General features: G+C 42.2%; 1 protein-coding gene across 3 annotated transcripts; it reads left to right on the forward strand.

Moving 5' to 3' along the window:
* The first annotated feature begins 12,666 nt into the window (after positions 1-12,666).
* Positions 12,667-23,105, forward strand: LOC310785505 (major histocompatibility complex class I-related gene protein-like). 3 transcript variants are annotated; one of them, XM_083646597.1, is made up of 8 exons: positions 12,667-12,775; positions 13,397-13,663; positions 17,919-18,197; positions 19,252-19,557; positions 20,198-20,302; positions 20,561-20,578; positions 20,770-20,843; positions 21,468-23,105. In XM_083646597.1, the coding sequence occupies exons 1-7, from the start codon at positions 12,727-12,729 to the stop codon at positions 20,814-20,816; spliced, it is 1,071 nt and encodes a 356-aa protein (XP_083502723.1). In that variant the 5' UTR covers positions 12,667-12,726; the 3' UTR covers positions 20,817-20,843; positions 21,468-23,105. The 3 variants fall into 3 exon arrangements, with proteins under 3 accessions (XP_083502723.1, XP_083502724.1, XP_083502725.1); XM_083646598.1 differs by having other exon boundaries at positions 20,770-20,828; XM_083646599.1 differs by having other exon boundaries at positions 20,770-20,812.
* The last annotated feature ends 221 nt before the right edge of the window (positions 23,106-23,326 follow it).

Here is a 23,326-nt window from a genome sequence, read left to right on the forward strand (position 1 = left end):
TTGATCTAAAAATGATTTTGTTCATTTAAAAACGATTGTATTGCTAGAAATAGTCCATTCCCTTCTTGCCGGAGCTTTGCATTTTACAATTAAAGCTACGTTACATTTGCTAACCAGCGTTAACTGTAACTTGGACATGGTGCTAACACACCAGCGGGTAGAGACAACAACATACCTGGATTGGTCTGAGATGTTTCTAACGAAGAGACCGATATTATCCGAGAGAGACGTTTTTTGGAGGCTAGGTACCTTGCCATTTTAACAGACTGCTAGCTAACTTTTGTGCCACAGGTGTCGCGAATGAGCGGACATTAAATTGACTGGACTTATTTGTGCAGATTGGTCGAACAGAACGGTCTGTTGTACAGAAATAACAGACCGCCAAATGCAGTGATTGACCAATCAGAATGGAGTATGCAACAAGGCTGTGTAATAATGTTAGCTAGTTAGCCAACTAGCCTAAATGTTACTGCATCCATCTATATTCAAGTGCTTATAAGTCGGGTTGCAGAGTTAGCAGATTCAGCACGGGGCCGCAAACGTCCTTTCCCAGGCCACATTAAACCAGCTCAAGGTGTTCAGGCCAGTGTGGAGATGTAGTCAACTCTACCTGGTCCTCAGTCTGCTCTGTGGCCTCCTCCCAGCTGGACGTGCCTGGAACACCTCCCTGGGGAGGCGACCAGGAGGCATCCTTACTAGATGCCCGAACCACCTCTACTGGCTCCTTCTATGCAAAGTAGCAGTGGTTCTACTCTCTCTGCCTAATGTTACTGTGAGATGATGTTACTTGTGTTCTCCAGAGGAGATGAAGGCAGCTGATCGAGGGCCACAGAGTTGACATCATAACCAGATAATTAGTTAGATCTCTATGACTTTTCCATCAAAGCAGCATGGGACTTGTCTTCTCTTCACACTCTCATTTAACCCTTTCAGAACCTGGATGACGAAGGCAACAACCCGGGCAGCGGCGCGCTGAACGGCGGCGCCCCGGTCCTGGACGACCCGGCCAAATACGACAACACCAACGAGCTCAACGACCACGGCGACGACGGTCAGCGCGGAGACGACTTGGAATCGACCAATCGCGAGCCGCCGCCCGCCAACATCTCTCGCGGCGAGAGCTTTGTGTCCGCCGCCATGTACGTGTAGCCGTGGCAACGGGGGAACATCACATTATGGGCATACAGGGCGAGTTCCAGGTCACCTAGATTTGCAGGCAAAGCAGAGCGAGCGCCTTAACTGCCGCTTTTTAAATTTTAACTTCAGCACCCTGCACACCCTGACGTTTACAATTTTAGTTTTGTTCTCCACCAGACTCTATGCGGGGAGTTTTCACGTTTGTCCATGAAAGCAGCTCGTTAGCTTTGTTCTCAATGGGAACTCGGGACTAGCGACGCCCATGAGGGAAGCTAACAAGCTGCTCTTTGTTCTTTTGTTTTTCCTTCTCTTTTCTTTGTGCCAAATATCTGGTGAAGAAAACGAACCACAATTAAAATACAAAATGGTCAAATTAACCCGTTGATCGTCAGTGTAATTGGAGATGTTCGCACAGCTAACGATCATCTGAGAAGTCAGTGCGGTGCAGATGATGAGGTCGTGAATCATCTGTATCAGAGTGGAGAGATCTTTGCAACGTAGGTGAACTGGAACATCTCCCCTCCGCTGAGTGATTAACACACAGCGCTTTGCCTGTGCTCTACTGTGATGCTACCAAGTCTAAATTTACTCCACCAAGAAAAAAGGCAGCAAGACGGGCATGCCATGCCGTGATATTTTGTGCAATGACCCTTCACTCCCTCCGCCTCCCTGGTCCTGAGAAATCATCTTGTTTCATGTGTTGACTTCATTTGGGGCTGGCAGTCACTGGCGTTGCTCTTTCCTGTGATTTCAAATCATTTTGGGCTCCTGCTGCCGTCTCGTACTAGAGACAAGTCAAAAACTACTGTCTTTGAAATGCTTTCAGAGAACCCTTTTGTGGTTGGTGGGGTTTGAATTAAATACAGCTGAATTTGCTCCCAAAAAGTCCAAAGCCAGATCATCTGGCTCTGCAGCCTGCTCCAATGAATCTCTCAAGATGTTTGAAAGTATTTGAATAATTGTCGGCGTCTGAATCCAGCCTTTCCCACTCTTGCGAAGCCCAGGCAAAGCCCCAACAAAGAAACATTCCACTTTGATTACCATGTTGTCAAAGAGCCTCTTCTATCCTCAGACCGCAACAACTGTCGGCGCACTGCGCCGCTCGTTAGCGCTAACGAGGGGTAAGTGACATCACTGTGCCGCTCGTTAGCGCTAACGGGCGGGGAGTGACATCGTTGTGAAGCTCGCTAACCTGGCGACATGACCAGATCTACAGTATAAGATTCCATCGTGCATATTTGCCGTTGTGAAGTGCAAGAGTCGGTGAGGCTGTGGGCCAGGGGGAGAGAAAGCTTAGTTTACAGCAAAGCATGCACATACAGTACACACACACACACACGCACACACACACACACACGCGCACACACACACACACACAGAGGGTGCTTGCATGCACACACACACACATGCACACGCACGCGCACACACACACACACACACACACACACACACACACACACACACACACACACACACACACACACACACACACACACGGGCCAGTGTTTGTGTCCAGCCCTCTTGTCAGAAATCATATGGCTTGTGAAAATATAAGGAATGTACCGTATTTTCAGTGTGGAAGTCCTCAGCATATATTGGAAATATTCTGCCATTACTACCATTTTAAAATGCTCTTGTTCTCTAATGTATGCTGAACATTTTGCACAGAGAGGGAACTTTGAGCTGATTGTCAGCATTTATAACACCGTGCAAAAAGACATCACTGCAACAACTATGCCTGCTGCGTCACAAATGGCTCTTTTCACAGATGTCAGAGAGAGTACCAAATGATGAACAAACAGTGTAAATAATATTGATTATATTGACGATTAATATATTGTTGGTGAAATGTGTACACATTAAAAACAATAAGAGTGTAGGTGTTATCGGTGCCTCTGTGCCTCTGTACAGGGGACGGCAGTTTGAGAGAGAGAGAGGAAAAAAACAAAATGTATATTAATATTTTCCTTTTCACGGGTACATTGAGGTGGTCATTTGATGCTAAAATGTTTTATCTGAGTCTTAAAAAAAACACGCGACACGGTGTGGATTTGACTCCTTGTTCTTATTACTCTGCATGGCATGATTGGTGGCTTGTCAAAACACTTTCCCAAGGCTGTTTGCGGAAAATCCTTTTTATTTGTAAATATGTTTTGAATGTCACGAAGAAAAAAAAGCAAAAACTAAAAAACAACAAAAAGGTTTCTATCTCTGTCTCGTTGCATTCCTCTCAGTCACGCATACCATGAGCACAAGTCTAATTTCAGTTTGGAGATAGCGGGATTTTGTCGTTTTGGCTTGTTTTTTGTTTTTGTTTCTTTGTTTTGTTTTGTATTGTTTTTTGTTTTTTGTTTTTTGTTTTACTTTTTGTTTTGTTTTTTGTTTTGTTTTAGCGTCAATCCAGAAATGCAGTCAGCATGCGATGGCAGTCTCTCCCCGTCACAGAGTGCAATACACACAGATCCAATCTGTGTCTTCTCACGGCGCTTCTATCATCTTGAGTTCTCTGTTTTGCCAAAGTTTTCACGTTGGCGGTCGCGCGGCGGCCGACCGGACCGCCAAAGGTACCCACCACAACACATGGAGCACATGGATCAAATAAGGGAGAAACTGAGACAGAAAACCTGCCAGAAAGGGAGAGAGGGACATTTTAAAGAATGGAAAAAAAACAAGAATTCAGTCGTCATGATTTTCACTGTCTTCAACTTTGGCGCACCGATGCAATATTTCAGTTTTTTCTGATGTGTGACAATCATATTTTAATATTTCACCGCCACTGGCTTCGGCGGCTTTGGTTGCATACAGATGTAGGCTACGATAGCTATTGTAGGAGTCCCTCTCTTTGCTCCATCATCAAGAGAAAGCGTGGAGAGAAATCCAGTCAGACGCAGCAGTCTGGTCATTAGATATGACTGGCTGTGTTTGTTTGGACTGTAACTGCTTGTCTGCAGTGTTAGCAGGAGGAAGGCATGGAGAGAGACTTCTACAGTCGCTCGCGCTCAAAGTCTTTCTTTCTGCTTTTATCTCCGAGCCGTTTATTTGCATCAAAGGGAACGTCTGCATGCTGGATGCTGCATGGACCAATGGGAAAACAGAGATTTCCTACTTTTGCAAGAAGAGTCGCGCAAACTATCCGGCGTTTCTTTGACTGGCTAACACGGTGCAGTTTCAGACAATCACCTAGGATGTATTTTATAGCCCAGCACAGAGTGACAGCTGTCAAACAGGGTGGATGAATTGTGATGATTTTACTCTTTTGTCTGTGATTTCATTTTTTTTCATTTTCACATCGCTGTGAATTATTCTGTGTCGATCCAGTCTGTGCTGTAACAGCCATACACTGTTTGTCCAGTCTGTGCTGTAACAGGCCTACACTGCTTAAAGTGTCGGCTGTCAGCCGCTGTCGATAGACAAAGACAGAAAGACAATCATTGGGAGCCATGATATCAGAGGCCAATGAGACTCAACAGGCGTTCGATGTTGAGTTTCGATTCTTTCGTCTGGTTTACGATCCAACCCAGAGCCCCCCGACGCCTGACTGGATCTCGTTAGAACGTGAGGGAGTGCAGGGATTCAGCTGTTGAAATGGAATTTAAACGTGTTGCCGAGGCGATAAAAGTCCGTTTCACAGCCGCGTGAGGGTGCGGTCGACGGGTGTGTTGGCGAGGCTCTGGTTCTGTCCCGTCACAGAGAGCGCCGCATGTCGGCCCTGACGCTATAAGCTCCATCTCTCCACACTCCTGCTGTTAACGTTGTTTTTTATTTTGATGGCAGAAATACAAGCTGTGAATGTGGGCGATAACGCGCCGCGGGTCTGAATCCGCTCCTCGTCTCCCTCCCTTGTTCCCCCCCCTCCCCTCCGTTCTCTTCTCTCATCCGTTCGTCGTTCCTTCGTTCGTCGTCGCCGCAGCTTTTCATCACGGAGCCAGACGTGCCTTCTTTACCTTCTTTTTAGCTTCTTCCATTCTCACTTGACTTCTCTGTCGCTGGAACGGCCGATGAAAGAGAGACGAAGAAAAACAAACACGGAAAAGGGAGAGGTTTAACTCGGACGATGGCGATGCTAAACACAAAACACTGGAGATGTAATCATGTTTTATTTTTTGTGTATGTTTTTTATCGATTTTTCTTCACCTGTTTTTGTTTATCGCCGATCTATTATCATGTTGTATGCTTTTGGGGAAAGTTACTGTACATGTTTTACAGATCATTGTCTTGTCAAATAAAATATCAACCAAAAGGGGAGAGAGCTCGTCTGGTTTTTACTGTGCTGTACGTAAGCAGACCTGAAGACCTTTGTTAACAAAATAGTCAGAGATATAATCAGTTTTAAGTAGGTAGTTTGTCCTTCCTCAGTCTGTGATGTGTTTCATTCATTCAGGAGTTATTTTATGATCAAGTGTTGTTTTGGAGATATCGGCAGCAGAGTTTCTACCTTCTCTCCAATACAATGGAACTGGATGGCACTCGGCTTGTGGTGCTCAAAATGCCAAAGAAATACATTTGAAAAACTCAACAGGAATGTCTCTTTCCAGAAATCATGACCTGGTTACTCAAGATAATCCACAGACCTCGTTATGAGCAGTTTCATGGAGGAACTATTTTCTTTTGACCGAACTACAGCCGCTAGCTGCTAGCTAGTTCCTACATGAGACTGCAAAAGAAAATAGTTCCTACATGAAACTGCTCACAACAAAGTTGAGTTTTTCAAATGCATTTTTTCTGGTGCTTTGAGCACCACAAGCCGAGTGCCATCCAGTTCCATTGTATTCAAGAGAAGGCAGACATCTCTGCGGCCGATATCTCCAAAACTCAGGCAACTATCCTAAAACGATATAGATGGATAAATATCACTACAGGTGAGAGTAAAAATATGTATTTTGGATTTTAGGGTGAGCGGTCCCTTTAAGTTTATGTAGAGCTTTGAGAGAGGAGAGGAGGAAGAGGAGGGACAGCTGAGAAGAGAGAGACATAGAGAGAGAAGGCCGGACAAATAGAAAGGAGAGATGCAAAAAGGGAATGAAGAGAAATGGTGAGATGGAGGGATTAGTGTACGGAGGTAGAGAGAGGTAGACTAAGAGAGATTAAGAGATTGAGATAGACTGAGGGGGAGTGGGATTAAATCAATGAGCTCGTCGATTCGATAGTGAGAGGAGGGGAATCTGAGGAGAGAGAGAGAGAGACATACAGGAGGAGAGAGAGAGGGAGAGAGAGGGAGTTGGATTAGCTGGAGGAGAACATCCTCTATTATGTTGGAGCCCCGCTGAGAAAAATGGCCACAGAGAAAATGGGAATCCCACGGTGTCCCACAAACCACTTTCATCATCTGGAAGATGTTATGAATTCAGATGATTTGGTGACAGCTGCATTATCCCCGGGAGCCACGTGGAAACACACACAGAGGCCACACAAGATTCACAGAGGATTTCTGAAATGATTGAGAAACACTCGTTATGGTTTCATCTGGATAAATATGATATTAATGCTGTCCGTCACTGCTTTGAAACACATTGTGATGACACTGAAAATAGATGAGAAGATAGACAAGAGATGTCTAGTTATATTATACTCGTGCTGTTCAGCTGCGTCGAGTCACATTTTCGAGGAGCTGCAGGCAGGCTGTGCCGGCAGGCGCGGTCGGCGAGCCTGTCGTGGCGCGGTTTGGCGCAGATGTATATCAAGACCTTTAGAAGTTGGTAGGTGGTCTGATGGTTGTAATTGTTTTCCATGTTGGAGGTGTTGTCTTGGTCTTTGTCTTGTTGTCATGATGCTCTGACATGTGATCTGTGCTGCCTTCTTGGTCAGGTCAGCGTTCTCAAAGAGATTTCTATCTCAATGCTTTTTATCTGCTTCAATAAAGGAGACATGGAAGACAAATCAAATAGAGACTCGTCTTTCCCAAAGCCTGCAGACATGCAGCAACATCTCAGCTTTGCATTTGACCAGTCCTGCTGCTCAATTACAGCTGTCAGCATGTGGCGCTATAGTCATTAGACGTGTGTGTGTGTGTGTGTGTGTGTGTGTGTGTGTGTGTGTGTGTGTGTGTGTGTGTGTGTGTGTGTGTGTGTGTGCGTGTGTACACGCGTGTGTAATTGCAAGACAATGCAGTAACAGAACCCCAGAACCCAGTTGCAGTAGTGATGCTGCCCCCCTGTGTTGAAAAAGAAGAAATGCTATCCAAAATGGCTGCCACCCTGAGGCGCTTGGCATGCAATGATGCTGTCACATCAAATGTGTTGAACGTGTCTGTTTGTCAGAAGTGTCACAGAAGACAAATACTGAAACAACCACAACATCGAGTCATATACAGTCACCTAATAAATCCACCCAGAGCATAAACTACAACTATATAAACAGCAATACTGAATAGAGACCAAAAGGAATAGCCTAAGCATAAAGAAAGTGTAGTGTGTGTGTGTGTGTGTGTGTGTGTGTGTGTGTGTGTGTGTGTGTGTGTGTGTGTGTGTGTGTGTGTGTGTACATTGCTCCTTCTGAGCAGGACCAGAGCAAATAGAGTCATATTCAAGAGCACAACAGGTGGCTACTAAACAGTCTCTCCAAATGTATAAAAAGAAACAAAGCCTTCTACTTACATTCAGGTCTTTGTATAGTGAAACTCTTTTGCTGCTGCCTGTCATAGTGCATAAAAACGGCAGATATTCACTTAATATGCACAGAATCTAATGACATTTAGACTCTAAATGAGTGAGAGTTTAAGTTACAGGGATGGGCAACTTTGATGATAGAGAGGGCCACAAAAAAAATTCCTCGCTAACAGAGAGCCAGATTGTGACCGTGCACTTCCACCAGTAGCCTGCTGTAACACCATCACTCCCAAATACAGCTACTCATTTGATGAAAATGACTGGTAATCCAAGTTTATTATACCAACACTTTTATGTTTCATATTCAAATTTAGTAATTCTTCCATTCAGATGACACCAGAAACTTTGCTCTAGCTTTAAAACAGCCCACTACAGCAATTTAATGGGGTACATCACCCAATTATGTCATATTAATCAGTGATGTCATAAGACACTGATGATGTCATCAGTGATGTCATAAGACTGATGAATGTAAACTGGGGCACACACACACACGCACGCCAATAGAGCAGGCGAGGCCATGCAGCAGCCGACCTGTGGGCGAGGCCACGCAGCGGCCGAGCTGTGTATGCTAACTGCAGGGCCAGCTCAGCGAGCTGCAGGGCCTAGTAGGAAAAATTAACTGCAGTAACAATTTTTAAGACTTACCAATTCAAGATTCAAGATCATTTTAATAGCCATAGTGAGTCAACATGTTACAAACAAGGAATTTATTTGTGCAGTATGCAGCGCAGATCACGCCAACAGCAAAATATGCAGCAGACAGAAAGACAATCTTCAAATGATAAATTGCAAAGTAAAAGACCTTCAAAGTGACATTATACTGGAGTCCATGTAATGTCCATGTAGGATGTAGTGAGCAGGACAACTAATTTCAGAAGGATGCTGCTCTGTTGAATGTGATATTATTTTGAGCCACCAGAGGGCACTACTGCTCCATAAAGTAAAGGTAGGCAGGAGCAGGTGCTTGAAAACCACAGCCTCCAAAATGAGTTTCACCTTTTAGTGAAGGGTGCGAGCATTTCAGTCTTTGAATCAAACCTGTCAAGAGACAGAGGTCAGAGGTCAGAGCTGATTTATTCTCTTGTGTCCCCTGTCAGTGACCCCACAGTAGGAAAACAGTCGATTTGGCCTCCATTGAAAAAGTCTTGTCATGTCATCAGTGTAGTGTAGTGCCTCTCTATAGGCAGGTATCCTATACAGAGTATAGCCACTTATTTTTCAGTCTGCATATACCCACTTCTAAACCCCCTCTATAGCTTAATGTAGCTATTGCTCCATGTAGCAGGGTAAGGAGAGTGAAGGAATATATAGCTATCTTTTGTTGTTTGATTAACTAACTAAATATTAGCTTTAGCTAAATAATTTGCACTGATGCAGCCTTATCTTTGAGTCAAACTGAATATTTAAAAAAAAGTCTCCTATAGAAAGCATCAGTCCTGACACTTCTGAATACACTGATCTGTTTAACACAGCCACATGGAGGCAGGAGTCACAGATTAGAGGAGACAAACCAGCAGAGTTCAGGTGACTCAATGTGTACAAAACAGGCCTAGAAATTAATAACATTTTGCTAAAAGATGTTGATGATGCCATAAAAGTGATGGACATCTCCTAACTGACATCCTTGTGATGATGAGCTATGTCAGAGTCATGTGATTCATCTGAAATGACCAACATCACTGCAGCATCACAGCATACTGCTCAAAGAACAAGACAAATCACTCCATCACTTTTTAAACAGAAAGTTCTGTTCATGCCTGACATGACACTTGCAGTCGGGAAGGTCCATTTTTTAAACACAACTCCAATTTCTCACAGTCATCCAAGTAACAAAAGAAGTCAGCATAAATAGAGGATATTTGACTAAAGAGCATTTCACTTGCATCATCATATGCAATAGAGCAAAAAGTGAGTCTCATTTTCATTTTCATGTAAATCACTTAGTAAGCAGAGTCTAGCTTCTTCAGTGGGAGCATTACACCTACCAGTCTCTATTGCTAAGAGAAGGGTTCCAGAGCGTAACTGGGCACACAGAGATCTTTTTCATCTGTCCAAGTCAAACTTCACATAGGCCTCCACACCTGTACTGTCTTTTATGAGACGATAGGTTCTTAGTGTTGGCTTATCCCATAAGTCAGCAGACCATTTATCCTTGTACAAAACAAACATATTATTCATAGTCTCTCGGCTATCACGTAATAAATAACCTGTTAAGAAAACTAAAAAACAAGTTGTTTGAACAAAAAAGGGATTTCAAATAATTTGCCCTAAGAATGATCATGGGTGATGTCACAAACAAAAATCTTCTTAGTGAGTCTTTGGTCAGACATTCTCACAAGTCTATTCCATAATCGAAGCATTTGACCTCTGTGTCTGATGCTTGGGGATTCCCAACCCATATCTCCTCCTCAACACTGTTCATGGGGCTTTCTGTTCATGTTCATGCAGTTTGTAGCTTCTTATCAGGTTTGGTGATCTGCCTCAGACACAGAGCAGCAGGGCAGAGAGCCAACATAACACAGAGTTCACCATGTTGACTTTGACTTTAGCTAATTCATGCTTGCAGTAAAGTTAACTGAAAACAGAATTTTACACACAGCCAATAAAATGGTTAAATCACACATGTACTTTTATATTTTTGTACTGTACATGAAGAGTATTGAGGAGAAGTTTGCTCAGAGCACACAGTGAGAGATGAAGTGTTACAGCGCCACCTGTGGACTGATAGTGTAACTCCATCTATACTGTTTCTGGGAAATCACATGATGAGTCTGGCATTTTAGGCTTCGCTTGGTGCGACGCTATTACACAGACTGTGTGTGTGTGTGTGTGTGTGTGTGTGTGTGTGTGTGTGTGTGTGTACAAAAAGTACAAAAATATAAAGATTAATATAAAGATTAAAATAATTAAAAGATCACCAAAATGACATTGTAAAAGGTATACATGATAGGCCTACATTCAAGGTGACTGAACATAAGTGTAGCACAGGCTGTTATAAACATGACAATGTTTCCTCCAGGAACTGGAGGTGAAAAAGATTTTCCTACACATGTGAGATTGAATTGTTCTTATTAGTGCCAAATAATGATCTTATTATTAGAACATCAAAGGAAATAGCAAAGGTTTAATTTCATTCATTGCTATTTCTTACTACAGGAAATGGATGCAGAGCTTTCTGTTCAATGCATGCTGGGACAGCATGTTGAATATTATTTCCGTCAAGTTCAGTGGTTGAACTGAGAAGAAGTTTATAATATCTGTGTCTTTAACTGAAAATGTGCCAATATGCAAATTATGCCAGATAAAAAAACACCCCCATGATCAGAACAGGAAGAGGTGTGTGTGTGTGTGTGTGTGTGTGTGTGTGTGTGTGTGTGTGTGTGTGTGTGAGAGAGAGAGACACACACACACACACACACACACACACACACACACACACACACACACACACACACACAGAGTGTGTGTAATAGCGTTGCACCAAGCAAAGCCTAAAATGTCAGACTCATCATGTATAGATGGAGTTACACTATCTGTCCACAGCTGGCGCTGTATCAGTTCACCTCTCACTGTGTGGCTCTAACTTCTATAAGGCCAAACTGCTCCTCATCATACTGATCATGTACAGTTAGTTTATCACTGCAGTCTCACCTGTTTGGTGATCTGTCTTATTATACTCATCAAATGAAACACACTTCACCATGTTGACTTTGACTTTATTGATGTATTCATGCAGCAGACTGAAAACAGAGCAGGATTTTACATCAAGGAAACTGACCAGCACTAACCGCAGTCTGATCTGCTGGCCACTGAGCAGCTCCACTGGAGCAGTTGGGGCTAAGGGCCTTGCTCAAGGGCACGGCAGCGGTGGTGGCAATGAGTGAGGGGCAAATGCTGCTTTTCCATTTTCACCAGCCAGATTTATCCTGCTGGTCGTGGGGATTGACAACCTTCTGCACGTTCCATAAAACAAGAAAGGCTTCCCAAAGCGGTAAGGAGAGAGCTAAAGACTCTTGACAAAGTGTCTCCTGGATGAGTTGGGAGTGAGAATGTGTTGTCCAATCACAAGTTTGCTTCTCTGACCTTTAGGCTGCCCCTGACCCCTCACCTCACGCAGGGTTAAAGTGCTCATTACAAACACCTGTAGATAGAAGCACTGCAAATATTAATAAGGTTTACACAAATATAAACAATATGCACAATTAAGGCATAAACGTATCCCAGCAGAAAACCACAGACGAATACTACTACTACTAATAATATAGGATCATTATGATCCTATTGGAATCTCAGGTGGTTGACATAAGCTGCAGGAGGCTAAAGCCAGCAGGGGAAACAGAAATAATCTCAAATTCTAATATCAAAGTGTTTGTTTAATCCAAAGGGCTGCAGAGTTCACAGCGTGTTATCCAAACTATTCCCTATATGCTTCAAGCATGACAAAGTTCAAATAGCTTTAATATGATGTTGACTTGTTTCAAAGCCACTGAGGAAAAGTGTGTGTTTGGCTGTTTGAACTCAGATATAGTCCAGTGTTAAAGGCCTTCTTGTAACAGATGTGCAGTGTGTTTGGAACAGGAGCCATGTCAAAGTGAAAGCCAGGCCCAGAACAGGACACCTTCTGATTTCACCTCAATCAACCAAGAAGCTTTGAAACAATTCAAACCTCTGATAAAACAACACTGAAAGCTAAACGATCAATCATTCTAATAATTCTAAGAAAAATAAGTTGCTTATAGCCTATTATTTATCTATAAATTAAAGATTTTTCTACTGTTGCTGGAGTTTAGTTTCACTTACAACCTATATTCTTCAACTCTACCTAGTAACCTGCGACTTACAGCCTTTTCTGAATTCCCATTGGTCAGAATATCTCTTGCCCCGCCCCGTTGTGACTGTGACGTTTCCTGATCCAGACAGAGGAGACGATCTGCGGAGAGGGAAAGTTTCAGCTGTTAGTCGACTTCTTGATCAAAACAAGATGAAGGTGTTTATATTGTTGCTTTTCTTCTGTCACGTTGCATCTCCAGGTAAGATCACATTTAAAATATCTCCTTTATGTAGGCTAGCTATATTTATAACTGCAGATTGATTCACGTAGGCTACTTATTCATGCCTGCATTATTCACAGCAGGCTGTTGGCTATTGAGTCTGCGTAGGCTGATCAGATTAATAAACTGCGTTATTATCACATCTGGCTTTACGTTGGTTAAGGTGAAGGCTATGTTTTGATTTAATCTTTAGTATTGCTTATTTAGCCTAAATGGATGTGAATAGGCCTATAATTTATGTGTATAGGCTACAGCCTGTCCATTCAATTACCGTAATAAATTATCGCACTCAGTCGATGGCGATGCATTATTATCAGTTTAGTATTTGCACATGGTGCATGGCGCGTGCGTGCGTGCGCGCGTGATTGAGAATGAATACTAACCCTTTATTAAAAAATATGAAAACTGCATTAGTTTCCTGAAGACACAATATTTATTTATTTATTTATTGTTCCATATTCATTCAACAGTAGGCTAATTGAAATGATCTGTTGTGCTCAGGGAATCAACAAGCAACACATTGTTAGTATAAAAATGAATTAAAAAATGTGCCTGTACTTCAGAAACTTGAGTTCCTTACTTTAACTGTTTGTCCCACAGTGACTCACTCCCTGAAGTATTTTGACACTGGATCCTCTGGACTCCCAAACTTCCCAGAGTTTGTGGTTGTTGGGATGGTTGATGAAGTTCAGATAGAACACTATGACAGCAACACCAAGAGATTCGTGCCCAAACAGGACTGGATGATCAACGCCACAGCAGATGATCCACAGTACTGGGAGAGGAACACTGGGTACTGTGTGCACGCCCAGCAGTGGAGCAAAGTCAGCATTGACATCGCAAAGCAGCGCTTCAACCAAACTGGAGGTTTGTTTGTTACACGATGTTTTTCATCCTGGTTTGTTGTAAAGTAGCAGACAGACAGACCCACACGCACGCACGCACACGCACGCACGCACACGCACGCGCACACGCACACGCACACCCACACACACACACACACACACACACACACACACACACACACACACACACACACACACACACACACACACACCACACACACACACACACACACACACACACACACACACACACACACATAGCCTACATCAGAGGTTCTCAAATGTTTTTCAGCCAAGGAGGGGTCCTTGGCTGAAAAACATTACAAGATAGAAAATATACCGGGGACCCCCTCATTCTGATTTGTGATTTTGGGCTAAGCTTAATTGTTTCCACGGTAATTACTTTTAATTTGATAGGTTTGTTATTAGAATGTAATCCATGAACCATTTTAGATTTAAAGCATAAACTATTTTCGTTGAACTATGAAGATTTTGCAAAAAAATATATATATGTTTTTTTTTACTTATTGTCATTTAACAGACGCTTTTGTTTGTCCAAAGCGACTTACAATATCACAATTTGTCAACAGTACAGAAAACCACTATGCAACACAATCAATGACAGCCAAGATATTTTGATAGACTAGCACCATGTATGAAGTAGTTTGAGAAGGAATAAGTAACATGTAGCATTTTATTTTTTAATTAAAAAAAAAATATATATATATATATATATATTTTTTTTACCTGAAAACTTTTCGCGGACCCCCTGGCAAAGTGCCACGGACCCCTGGGGGTCCGCAGACCCCCATTTGAGAACCACTGGCCTACATTACTAAGACTGAGACTAGTCTGCTGTAGCCTACTGATGCACTGTTTCTGTCCATCCATCCCAGTATAGGCAACACTAGAGTATAGTCTCCCCAGACTCAGATATTACGTTGAATCGCTTGAATACTACATAAATTAGTCTGTGCCACTTCACAGCCACTGCTGGTTTTTGAAGGCAGGTTGAAATTGAATGAGTGACAGGTCGTAGCACCGATGAGAGAGCGGTTCGAAAAATGGGCTGCATCTCCCGTGTCATCTGATCGCAAAGTCGTTACTGATTGGGCAAGACTGAATCCATCACTGGCCAATCACTGGCCAAGTGAATGGTTCCCTCCCATAACCAGCCGGCTGAGGGGAAGTGTCCCAGACCCAGAGAGAGCTCTGCAGCATGCAGTAATGTAGTGTATCATACCCAGAGAGAGATCTGCAGCATGCAGTAACGTAGTGATCAGACCCAGAGAGAGATCTGCAGCATGCAGTAACGTAGTGATCAGACCCAGAGAGAGATCTGCAGCATGCAGTAACATAGTGTATCAGAACCAGAGAGAGATCTGCAGCATGCAGTAACGTAGTGTATCAGACCCAGAGAAAGATATGCAGCATGCAGTAACGTAGTGTATCAGACCCAGAGAGAGATCTGCAGCATGCAGTAACGTAGTGTATCAGACCCAGAGAGAGATCTGCAGCATGCAGTAACGTAGTGTATCAGACCCAGAGAGAGATCTGCAGCATGCAGTAACGTAGTGTATCAGAACCAGAGAGAGATATGCAGCATGCAGTAACGTAGTGTATCAGCAGAACTCTCATGGGTCTGGCATAAACAACATCTGCAGGTGGAAATAGTTGTTCATTGTATGGAATGATTGATGGATGGATGGGCCAATCAGGACAGACATACTGCCTCCCAGTCTCCATAATGGTGGTGCTGGTCTCTGTCTTATTGTGAGCAGTTGTAGTAACACACTACTGAACAGACTGACTGTCCTGCTGAGCAGGTCTAGTCTACAGACTAATCCTAGGCTGAAACTCTCCTTCACTGGAAGCTTCTAGAACAGCCTCAGGACAGTCTGTGTGTGTGTGTGTGTGTGTGTGTGTGTGTGTGTGTGTGTGTGTGTACGTGTGTGTGTGTGTGTGTGTGTGTGTGTGTGTGTGTGTACACGTGTGTGTGTGTGTGTGTGTGTGTGTGTGTGTGTGTGTGTGTGCTGTGTTAGGATCTCTCTGTCTCTCTATCCCCCCCCCCCTCTCTAGAGAGGATAGTGACTGTGTTAGGATCTCTCTCTCTCTCTGGTAAAGAGAGGATAGTGACTGTGTTAGGATCTCTCTCTCCCTCTCTCTCTCTCTCTCTCTCTCTCTGTGGTAAAGACAGAACAGTGACTGTGTTAGGATGTCTCTCTGTTTGACAGCAGTCTCTGTCTCTCTCTGAGACGTCCACACTGTCCACATGATGTTTGGCTGTGAGCACCTTCCATCCAGCCAGTAACAGCAGGAGGTGGAGATCCTCTGTGTTGGTGTCTGTGGATCAGTGTGTCTCTGTGCTAAACATGAGAGATCAACCACTGATGACTGTGCTCTCTCTCCCCCCCCTCTCTCAAATCAAATTCAAATTCAAAGGGCTTTATTGGCATGATAAGGTGCATCTTACATTGCCAAAGCATACATTAGCAACACTTAGCAGTTACAAAGAATCAAAAACAGAAAACAAGACATTTTGTTACCCAGTAACATAAATCATCAAATCTGAAGATATTCAAAGAGGAAGAGAAGAGAAAATTAAATGGAATGTGATAGTATAGAGTACAATAGAAGACCATTGTTGACCGGGATCTATTCAGAATAATAACAGAACTGTAATAAACAGGCAGTTAATTGGTGATAGTGCAAAATAGTGAGCAATTACAGTATATTAACAAAAATTCACAGAATCTGTAAATAACCGTTGTTATTTTGAAATCTTCAGAAGAGAGTGAAAAACAAAACAAAGCAAAAAAGAATAAAATATAATAGAATAAGATAGAATAGAATAAATATTAATATAATATAAGCAATAAGCAAAAACAAGACATTTTGTTACTCATTAATTATAGGTCACAAAACTGTGACCTAAGTAAAATACGATAAAATAAAAGATTAAATCATAGCAATAAAAAGCAGTAAAAGCAATAAAATAAAAACAATCACTAAGCTAGCTAATTCAGCCAGATGTGGACGGCTCTCCTGTCCACTGGCTGTCCCTCAGCTGCTGGCAGCTCCACACATAATGGGCTGCTAAGACGGTGCATTCGGGTTTCTCTCCAAGGAGGTATTGGAGTGCAGATGTGTCTGTGACATTTTCAAATTCTTTATATATCCGGTTAATTTGGGGGGTGAATGACGCTCTAATTTCTTTATATTTGTCACATTTTAACAGGAAGTGTAGCTCTGTCTCCACCTCTCCTTGGGAGCAGAGTGAACACAGCCTCTCCTCTCTGGGTAGCCAGGTCTGTCGGTGTCTGCCTGTTTCTATTGCCAGGCTATGATCGCTGAGTCTGTACCTGGTCAATGTCTTCCTCATTTTTGGGTCAGTAATAGTGGTCAGGTAGTCTGCCACCGTGTAGTCTCGATTTAGGGCCAAATAGCAATCTAGTTTACTTTGGGTTTTTGTGGTATTCTTCCAATAGGTAATATAGTTTTCTTTTTGATTTGTGATAATTTGGTTGGGCCGGGTAGACTGAGGGCTGTCCTGATGCTGGGGGGGGTTGGGGGTCAGTCTCAGGACCAGCTGGCTGAGGGGGCTCCTCTCTATGCTCTATGCTCTTCTTGGCTTTGTAAGGCTTGGTGATGGTAGGAGGAGGGGTCACTAGTTTTGAGATGTCTGTAGAATGTAATGGCTCTTTTTTGAATGTCAATTAGAAGAGGGAATTGGCCAAGTTCCGCTCTGCATGCATTATTTGGGGTTTTTCTTTGTACTTTTAGAATGAATCTACAAAATTCAGTGTGAAGGATCTCAATTTGGTGTTTGTCCCAGTTAGAGAATTCCTGGTTTGCTAGTGGGCCCCATACCTCACTACCATATAGGGCGATTGGTTGGATTACTGTTTTGAAAATTTTGAGCCAGATTCGGATTGGGATATTAATTTGGATGGATTTTCGGATGGCGTAAAAAGCCCTTCTTGCCTTTTCCCTCTCTCTCTCTCTCTCTCTCTCTCTCTCTCTCTCTTCCCTCTCTCTCTCTCTCTCTCTCTCTCTCTCTCACTCTGTCACTCTCTCTCCCCCCCCCCTCTCTCTCCATCTCTCCCTCTCCCTCTCTCTCTCTCCCTCTCTCTCTCTCTCTCCCCCTCTCTCTCTCCCCTCTCTCTACCTCTCTCTCTCCCTCTCATCCTCTCTCTCCCCCGCTCTCTCTCTCGCTCTCTCTCTCTGTGTGTCTCTCTCTCTCTCTCTCCCTCTCTCTCTCCCTCTTTCTCTCTCAGGTGTCCACATTAACCAGAGGATGTCTGGCTGTGAATGGGATGATGAGACAGGAGAAGTTAATGGATATCGCCAGTATGGCTATGATGGAGAAGACTTCATAGCATATGACCTGAAGACAGAGACATGGATCGCGCCAGTACAACAGGCTGTCATCACCAAACACAGATGGAATAATGACAAAGCTTGGTTAGCACACCTGAAGCACTACTACACCACAGAGTGCATTGCTTGGCTGAAGAAGTATGTGTCCTATGGGAAGAGCACTCTGCAGAGAACAGGTAGAGTCACATGACCTGATGTAGTTTCATGAACACAACAATGTTCATCTGTCTCTTCTGTTTCTAATGTACAGAAACATGAAGCAACATATCGTCACTGTTCGATCAAAATCTCCAGAAGGGCAAGTTTTCAGGAACTTAAAAAACCCCCGCTGTGCTCTTAAAATACTGAACACCACATCGTCAAAGTGGGCACATGTCTTCATTATAGACAGTTTCTCGCTGAATGTGTCATTATTACATGATTAATATCTTACCTGAATAAGCTCAAATGATGATTATCAGGATTATCAGTCTGAGTTTGAGGCACTTTCTCCTGGACTGAGCAGCAGCAGCGGCGCCTGGCTGAAACCCTTATGTAGCACACGGTCACGTGCTGCTGCTGCTCTGGCTGCAGGGCCGTGAACGCCTCCCAAGCTGAGAGAGAAGCTCTGTTTCTCACTAACGTAAACATTATTATCATCACAAACCACTTTGATCTGCATACTTTAAAAGAGTTTGCAGCTCAGGGACGACTCAAAAACACCTTATTGATGTATTTACATCAGACGATGTCAGAAACCAACAAAACTAAGCCAGAAACACACAGCGGCGTTTAGTTGGTGCCTCGCGGTGCTTTCTGGGTAATTCCTCATGAGGGAGGGGAGGAGCATGGAGGTTCAGCTGTCACATAGGCGGTGTGATGGGCAGCTCTAGCATCCAATGGTGATACGTGTTAAATAGATGACCCAATAAAACATGTTTTCATTGGTCATTTAGATGTCAAAAGCTACCAGGAGATAGAGGAGAATGGATATATTCCATCTATAGTAAAAAGTAAAAATCTTAAAACATTGAGTTAAGTGGTTTTCATCAGACAGCGACGATATACACTACATACAACTGTCATGTTTTTGTTTACATGCATCTGTTTTTTGTCATTCTGTCCTCCTGTCTCTCCCTCCCTCCCTCTCTCTGTATGTCTGTGTCTCACTCCCACACTCCCCCCCCCCCTCTCTCTCTCTCTCTCTATCTCCACTCCCCCCCCCCCCTCTCTCTCTCTCTCTCTCTCCAGTTCTTCCCTCGATCTCTCTCCTCCAGAAGTCTCCCTCCTCTCCAGTCACCTGCCATGCTACAGGATTCCACCCGGACAGAGTCATGTTGTTCTGGACCAGAGATGGAGAGGAGCTTCAGGACCTCATGGACTACGGAGAGATCCTCCCCAACCACGATGGAACCTTCCAGACGAGCGTTCGGCTGAACGTTTCATCAGTCAAAGTTGAAGACTGGGGGAAGTACGCGTGTGTGTTTCAGATCTCTGGTGTCGAGGAGGACATCATCACCAAACTGGACCCAGCAGTGATCAAGACCAACCACCCGGGTAAGACCGGGATCACAGCTGATGGAGGAGGAGAGACACATTTACTTGACTTCTTACACCTGACTTGTAATTCATGTGTTTTGTTTCTGTTCTTCTGTAATGGAGCCTTTCTCTCACATTGTTGTGCTTTTGTTGTCATTTGAGTTTCTGTCATCAGGTTCAGTTGGTTTTTGATCATCTTGATTTATAATATTTATTCTTTGCTTCTTTATAAATAATAAATTGTTAGGAGATCGTTTGTATAGCAGTTTTTTACTGTATATCCAAATGGACACATTCATTTAAGCTTTTCATCATATTATTTAGTTCAGCCTATGTTTTCTCATGCAGTGTAGTTTCTATGCACTGTATGCTGTTCCCACATAGTTGGTTCCTCCTTGGAGGTACATTTGGGCTCAGTCTTGTTTACATATCACCATTTGTCAACCAGACAGTTTTTAACTCCATGAGAATATTGAAGACAACCAAACATGCTGGTCGCATCACGAAAACACACGAGGTGTGTCTCTAGTTTGTCTGAGTCACATGACCTCCTCTCTCTACTTAAAATACTAAAGTGGAACAAATAGACATCATGTGATCATCCAGTGTCACGTGACAAAGTGTGAACGCTCTGTTTTGGTTCCATGTTCTCCTTCAGGGATCAATCCTGCTCTTATCATTGGAGTGGGAGTGGCTGTAGGACTGCTCCTCCTGCTGGCCATCTGCGGCACTGCAGTCTTCATCTGGAGAAAAAACAACAACGGTGAGTGACCAAGAGTTTTCTACTCCTCAGAAAGAAATGATGATCCTCTAATATACAGTCGTAATTATTGTTCCATAACATATTTTATGTGTGTTTCTGGTAATTCAAAGTCCATAAAATGTATATCATCATACCTGTAATAGAAAAGACTTATCTAGTAATAGTGAAGCACATAAATGTAACATAATGTTTCTTTTCAGAAATGTTAATTTGTAATCTGTCATTGAGTAATAATGTAACATCTTGTCTGTATTTCAGGCTTCAAACCTGCTCGCAGTGAGTTTACTTTGATTGTTTTTTTGCCATTCTGTAATTATGTGTACTATTTGGATCTGTTGCTTGCATGATGTGTACTTATAAAGAACATGGAAGAAGACCAGGCATTAGTAATCAATCACTGATCTCTCATGTTTTGTTTCTTTATGCTTCATTTCAAGTTACATTATGACTTTGTTGACTTTTTGTAGCTTCCGAGGCTTCATCTACTGAATTACCTCCTCTCCCATCGCAGTGAGTGCTTCATCATGTGAGAACACATTGAGTATGTTAAACAAAGATTTAATCAAAATATAAAAAATGACTGAATATCAGCCAAATTATGAATAGTCACAGATATAGCGTTATAAGCAGATTCCCTTGAGAGTTGTAATTCACATCCTGCTGCCAGTGAGGATTAAAAACATCATTCTGATCAAACATTTCCTGCAGTGTTACAGTATAAATACTAAAAACATTTTCCTGCAGTGTTACAGTATAAATACTAAAATCATTTTCTGCAGTGTTACAGTATAATGACTAAAACAGTATAAATACTAAAAACATTTTCTGCAGTGTTACAGTATAAATACTAAAAACATTTTCTGCAGTGTTACAGTATTAATACTAAAACAGTATAAATACTAAAAACATTTTCTGCAGTGTTACAGTATAAATACTAAAAACATTTCCTGCAGTGTTACAGTATAATGACTAAAAACAGTTGCTGTTGAAGTTTTGTCTTGATTCTGATGCATACAAAAATCAGATTGCATCATTCTATATCTAAATGTTATATTTTGACCCAGAAATTAGTATCCCATACAATATGAAAGCAAATAGACTGCACAGTGTGAACAATAATAAGTTCAATATTTCAGCTTGTCTGTCTGTTCATCTGTCTTGACAGGTGACCAGTGGAGATGAGAAGAGGACGGTGAACTGACGCATCAAGATAAATTACAGCAGTTGTTTCTAGTTTGGGACAAAAAGTGCACATTAACAAAACTTGTTTGATTGACTTACTGAGAGTTAAAGTTATATGATTGGTCAGAATATTGTGGGAGAAATTAAATTGTTAAAATTTGCATTGATTTACTCACCAAAGAAGAATATCTGATTGCTTCTTCTTGGTTCATCTTTCTTCATTAGTGTTTGACTCCTCCCTCCATACTGTATTGTTGATGCTATTAAATGCAGCTAGTTGTTTGCTAACTGAATGGCAGCAGCATGACTGTACAGGTAAACCTCCTCTGTAGGAGGAGCTACATCAGCACAGCACTGATGCTGCTACAGCTGTTTCTGCTCAGCTTTTGGGGAGAGGATTTACTACAGCAGCTAGCAGAGACCAGGCCTGGGGAGTAACAGATTACAGTACATGTAATGGGATTATGTAATCAGATTACAAAGACAAAGAAAAAACTGTAACTGTAATCCCTTACAGTTTACTGAAAAAAAGATGTAATCAAGATACAGTTCCATCGAGTAAATATCTGGATTACTAACTAGCAGGATTCCAATTTTAAACTAGATTTTAAAATAAAGAACGATGCACACACATCACAACACTTCTCTCTAACAACACCACTCTGGTTCAATCTGGTTTCATGACAGTTTGTGACATCATAGTCTGCAGCAGTCACACCAGCTGCCAGTTTGTGACATCATAGTCTGCAGCAGTCGCACCAGCTGCCATTGTGTTATGGAAATGTCCCTCTGAGGAGCATCATGCCCCCAGACTCCAGTAGTCAAATGTTTGTTGACATTTGTTCAAAAGTCATCCAAAAGTAACACAAAGTAATCATCAGTTACATTGCCTTAATATTGTGATACTCGGATTACCGTTACTGATTATAATTTTTAACAGGTAATTAGTAATTGCGTCTGATTACATTTTTTAAGTAACGCTCCCAACCCTGGCAGAGAGCAAAGACATGATGAGAGAAATAACAGAAAGTACACTTCCTTTAGCATGCTGACACACACTGCATTTTGCTTTGTCAATTCAGCAACAATATCTTGTGTCTTTGAGTTTATAATCAGCTGAGAATTGATCAGTGATTTTGTTTTTCACTGGTGATTTTATAAATCTCACATGTTGAGTTTGTTTTGCTTCAGTTCAGTTCTGCTGGATGCTGCTGTGGCTCAGTGCTCTGCTCTGTCATTGTAAAGCCGTTCAAATCTCTATAATGGTGTGGAAATTATCTCCAATCTGTACAGCTTTTTGTATATTAGTGCGTTTTCAATAGTTGTTTTTTAAATTTTGTATTTGGTGAACGGGATTCCTCCCTGCTTTTCTAGGAAATTGTACAGTCAGATATTTTGTGTCGAGGTTTTAATGAATAATGCTGTTTTCTATTTAAAATGTGTTGTTGTAAACTGTTCGTGTGTGTGTCTGTGTGTGCGTGCAAGTGTGTGTGTGTGTGTGTGCAGGTGTGCGAGCAAGAGTCTGGAGATTTATAAGCGGTTAAAGAGTTTTAGGCTACAGCATCTTTCTTGTTGGCACAACTTGTATGAAATAGGGTTTTGATTAATAAATTAAATGTTTCTGAAAACATGAGTTGTTTATTTATTTGTGTATTTGTGGCTCATAACCAAAGGATGATTCATGCATTCAAAGAATACCATGCATGCACATGTATTTTTTATATTTCACTATAGTGGCTCTATTAAATAAGACCAAATTAACCTTGTGTTTCTTAGATGAAAACAGAAACATTGCTAATATTCTTCAATGTTGCTTTTGTCTTTTCAAATGTATATTATTAT

This window comes from Poromitra crassiceps (assembly GCF_964638095.1).
Source record: "Poromitra crassiceps genome assembly, chromosome: 11".
Lineage (NCBI taxonomy): Eukaryota > Metazoa > Chordata > Actinopteri > Beryciformes > Melamphaidae > Poromitra > Poromitra crassiceps.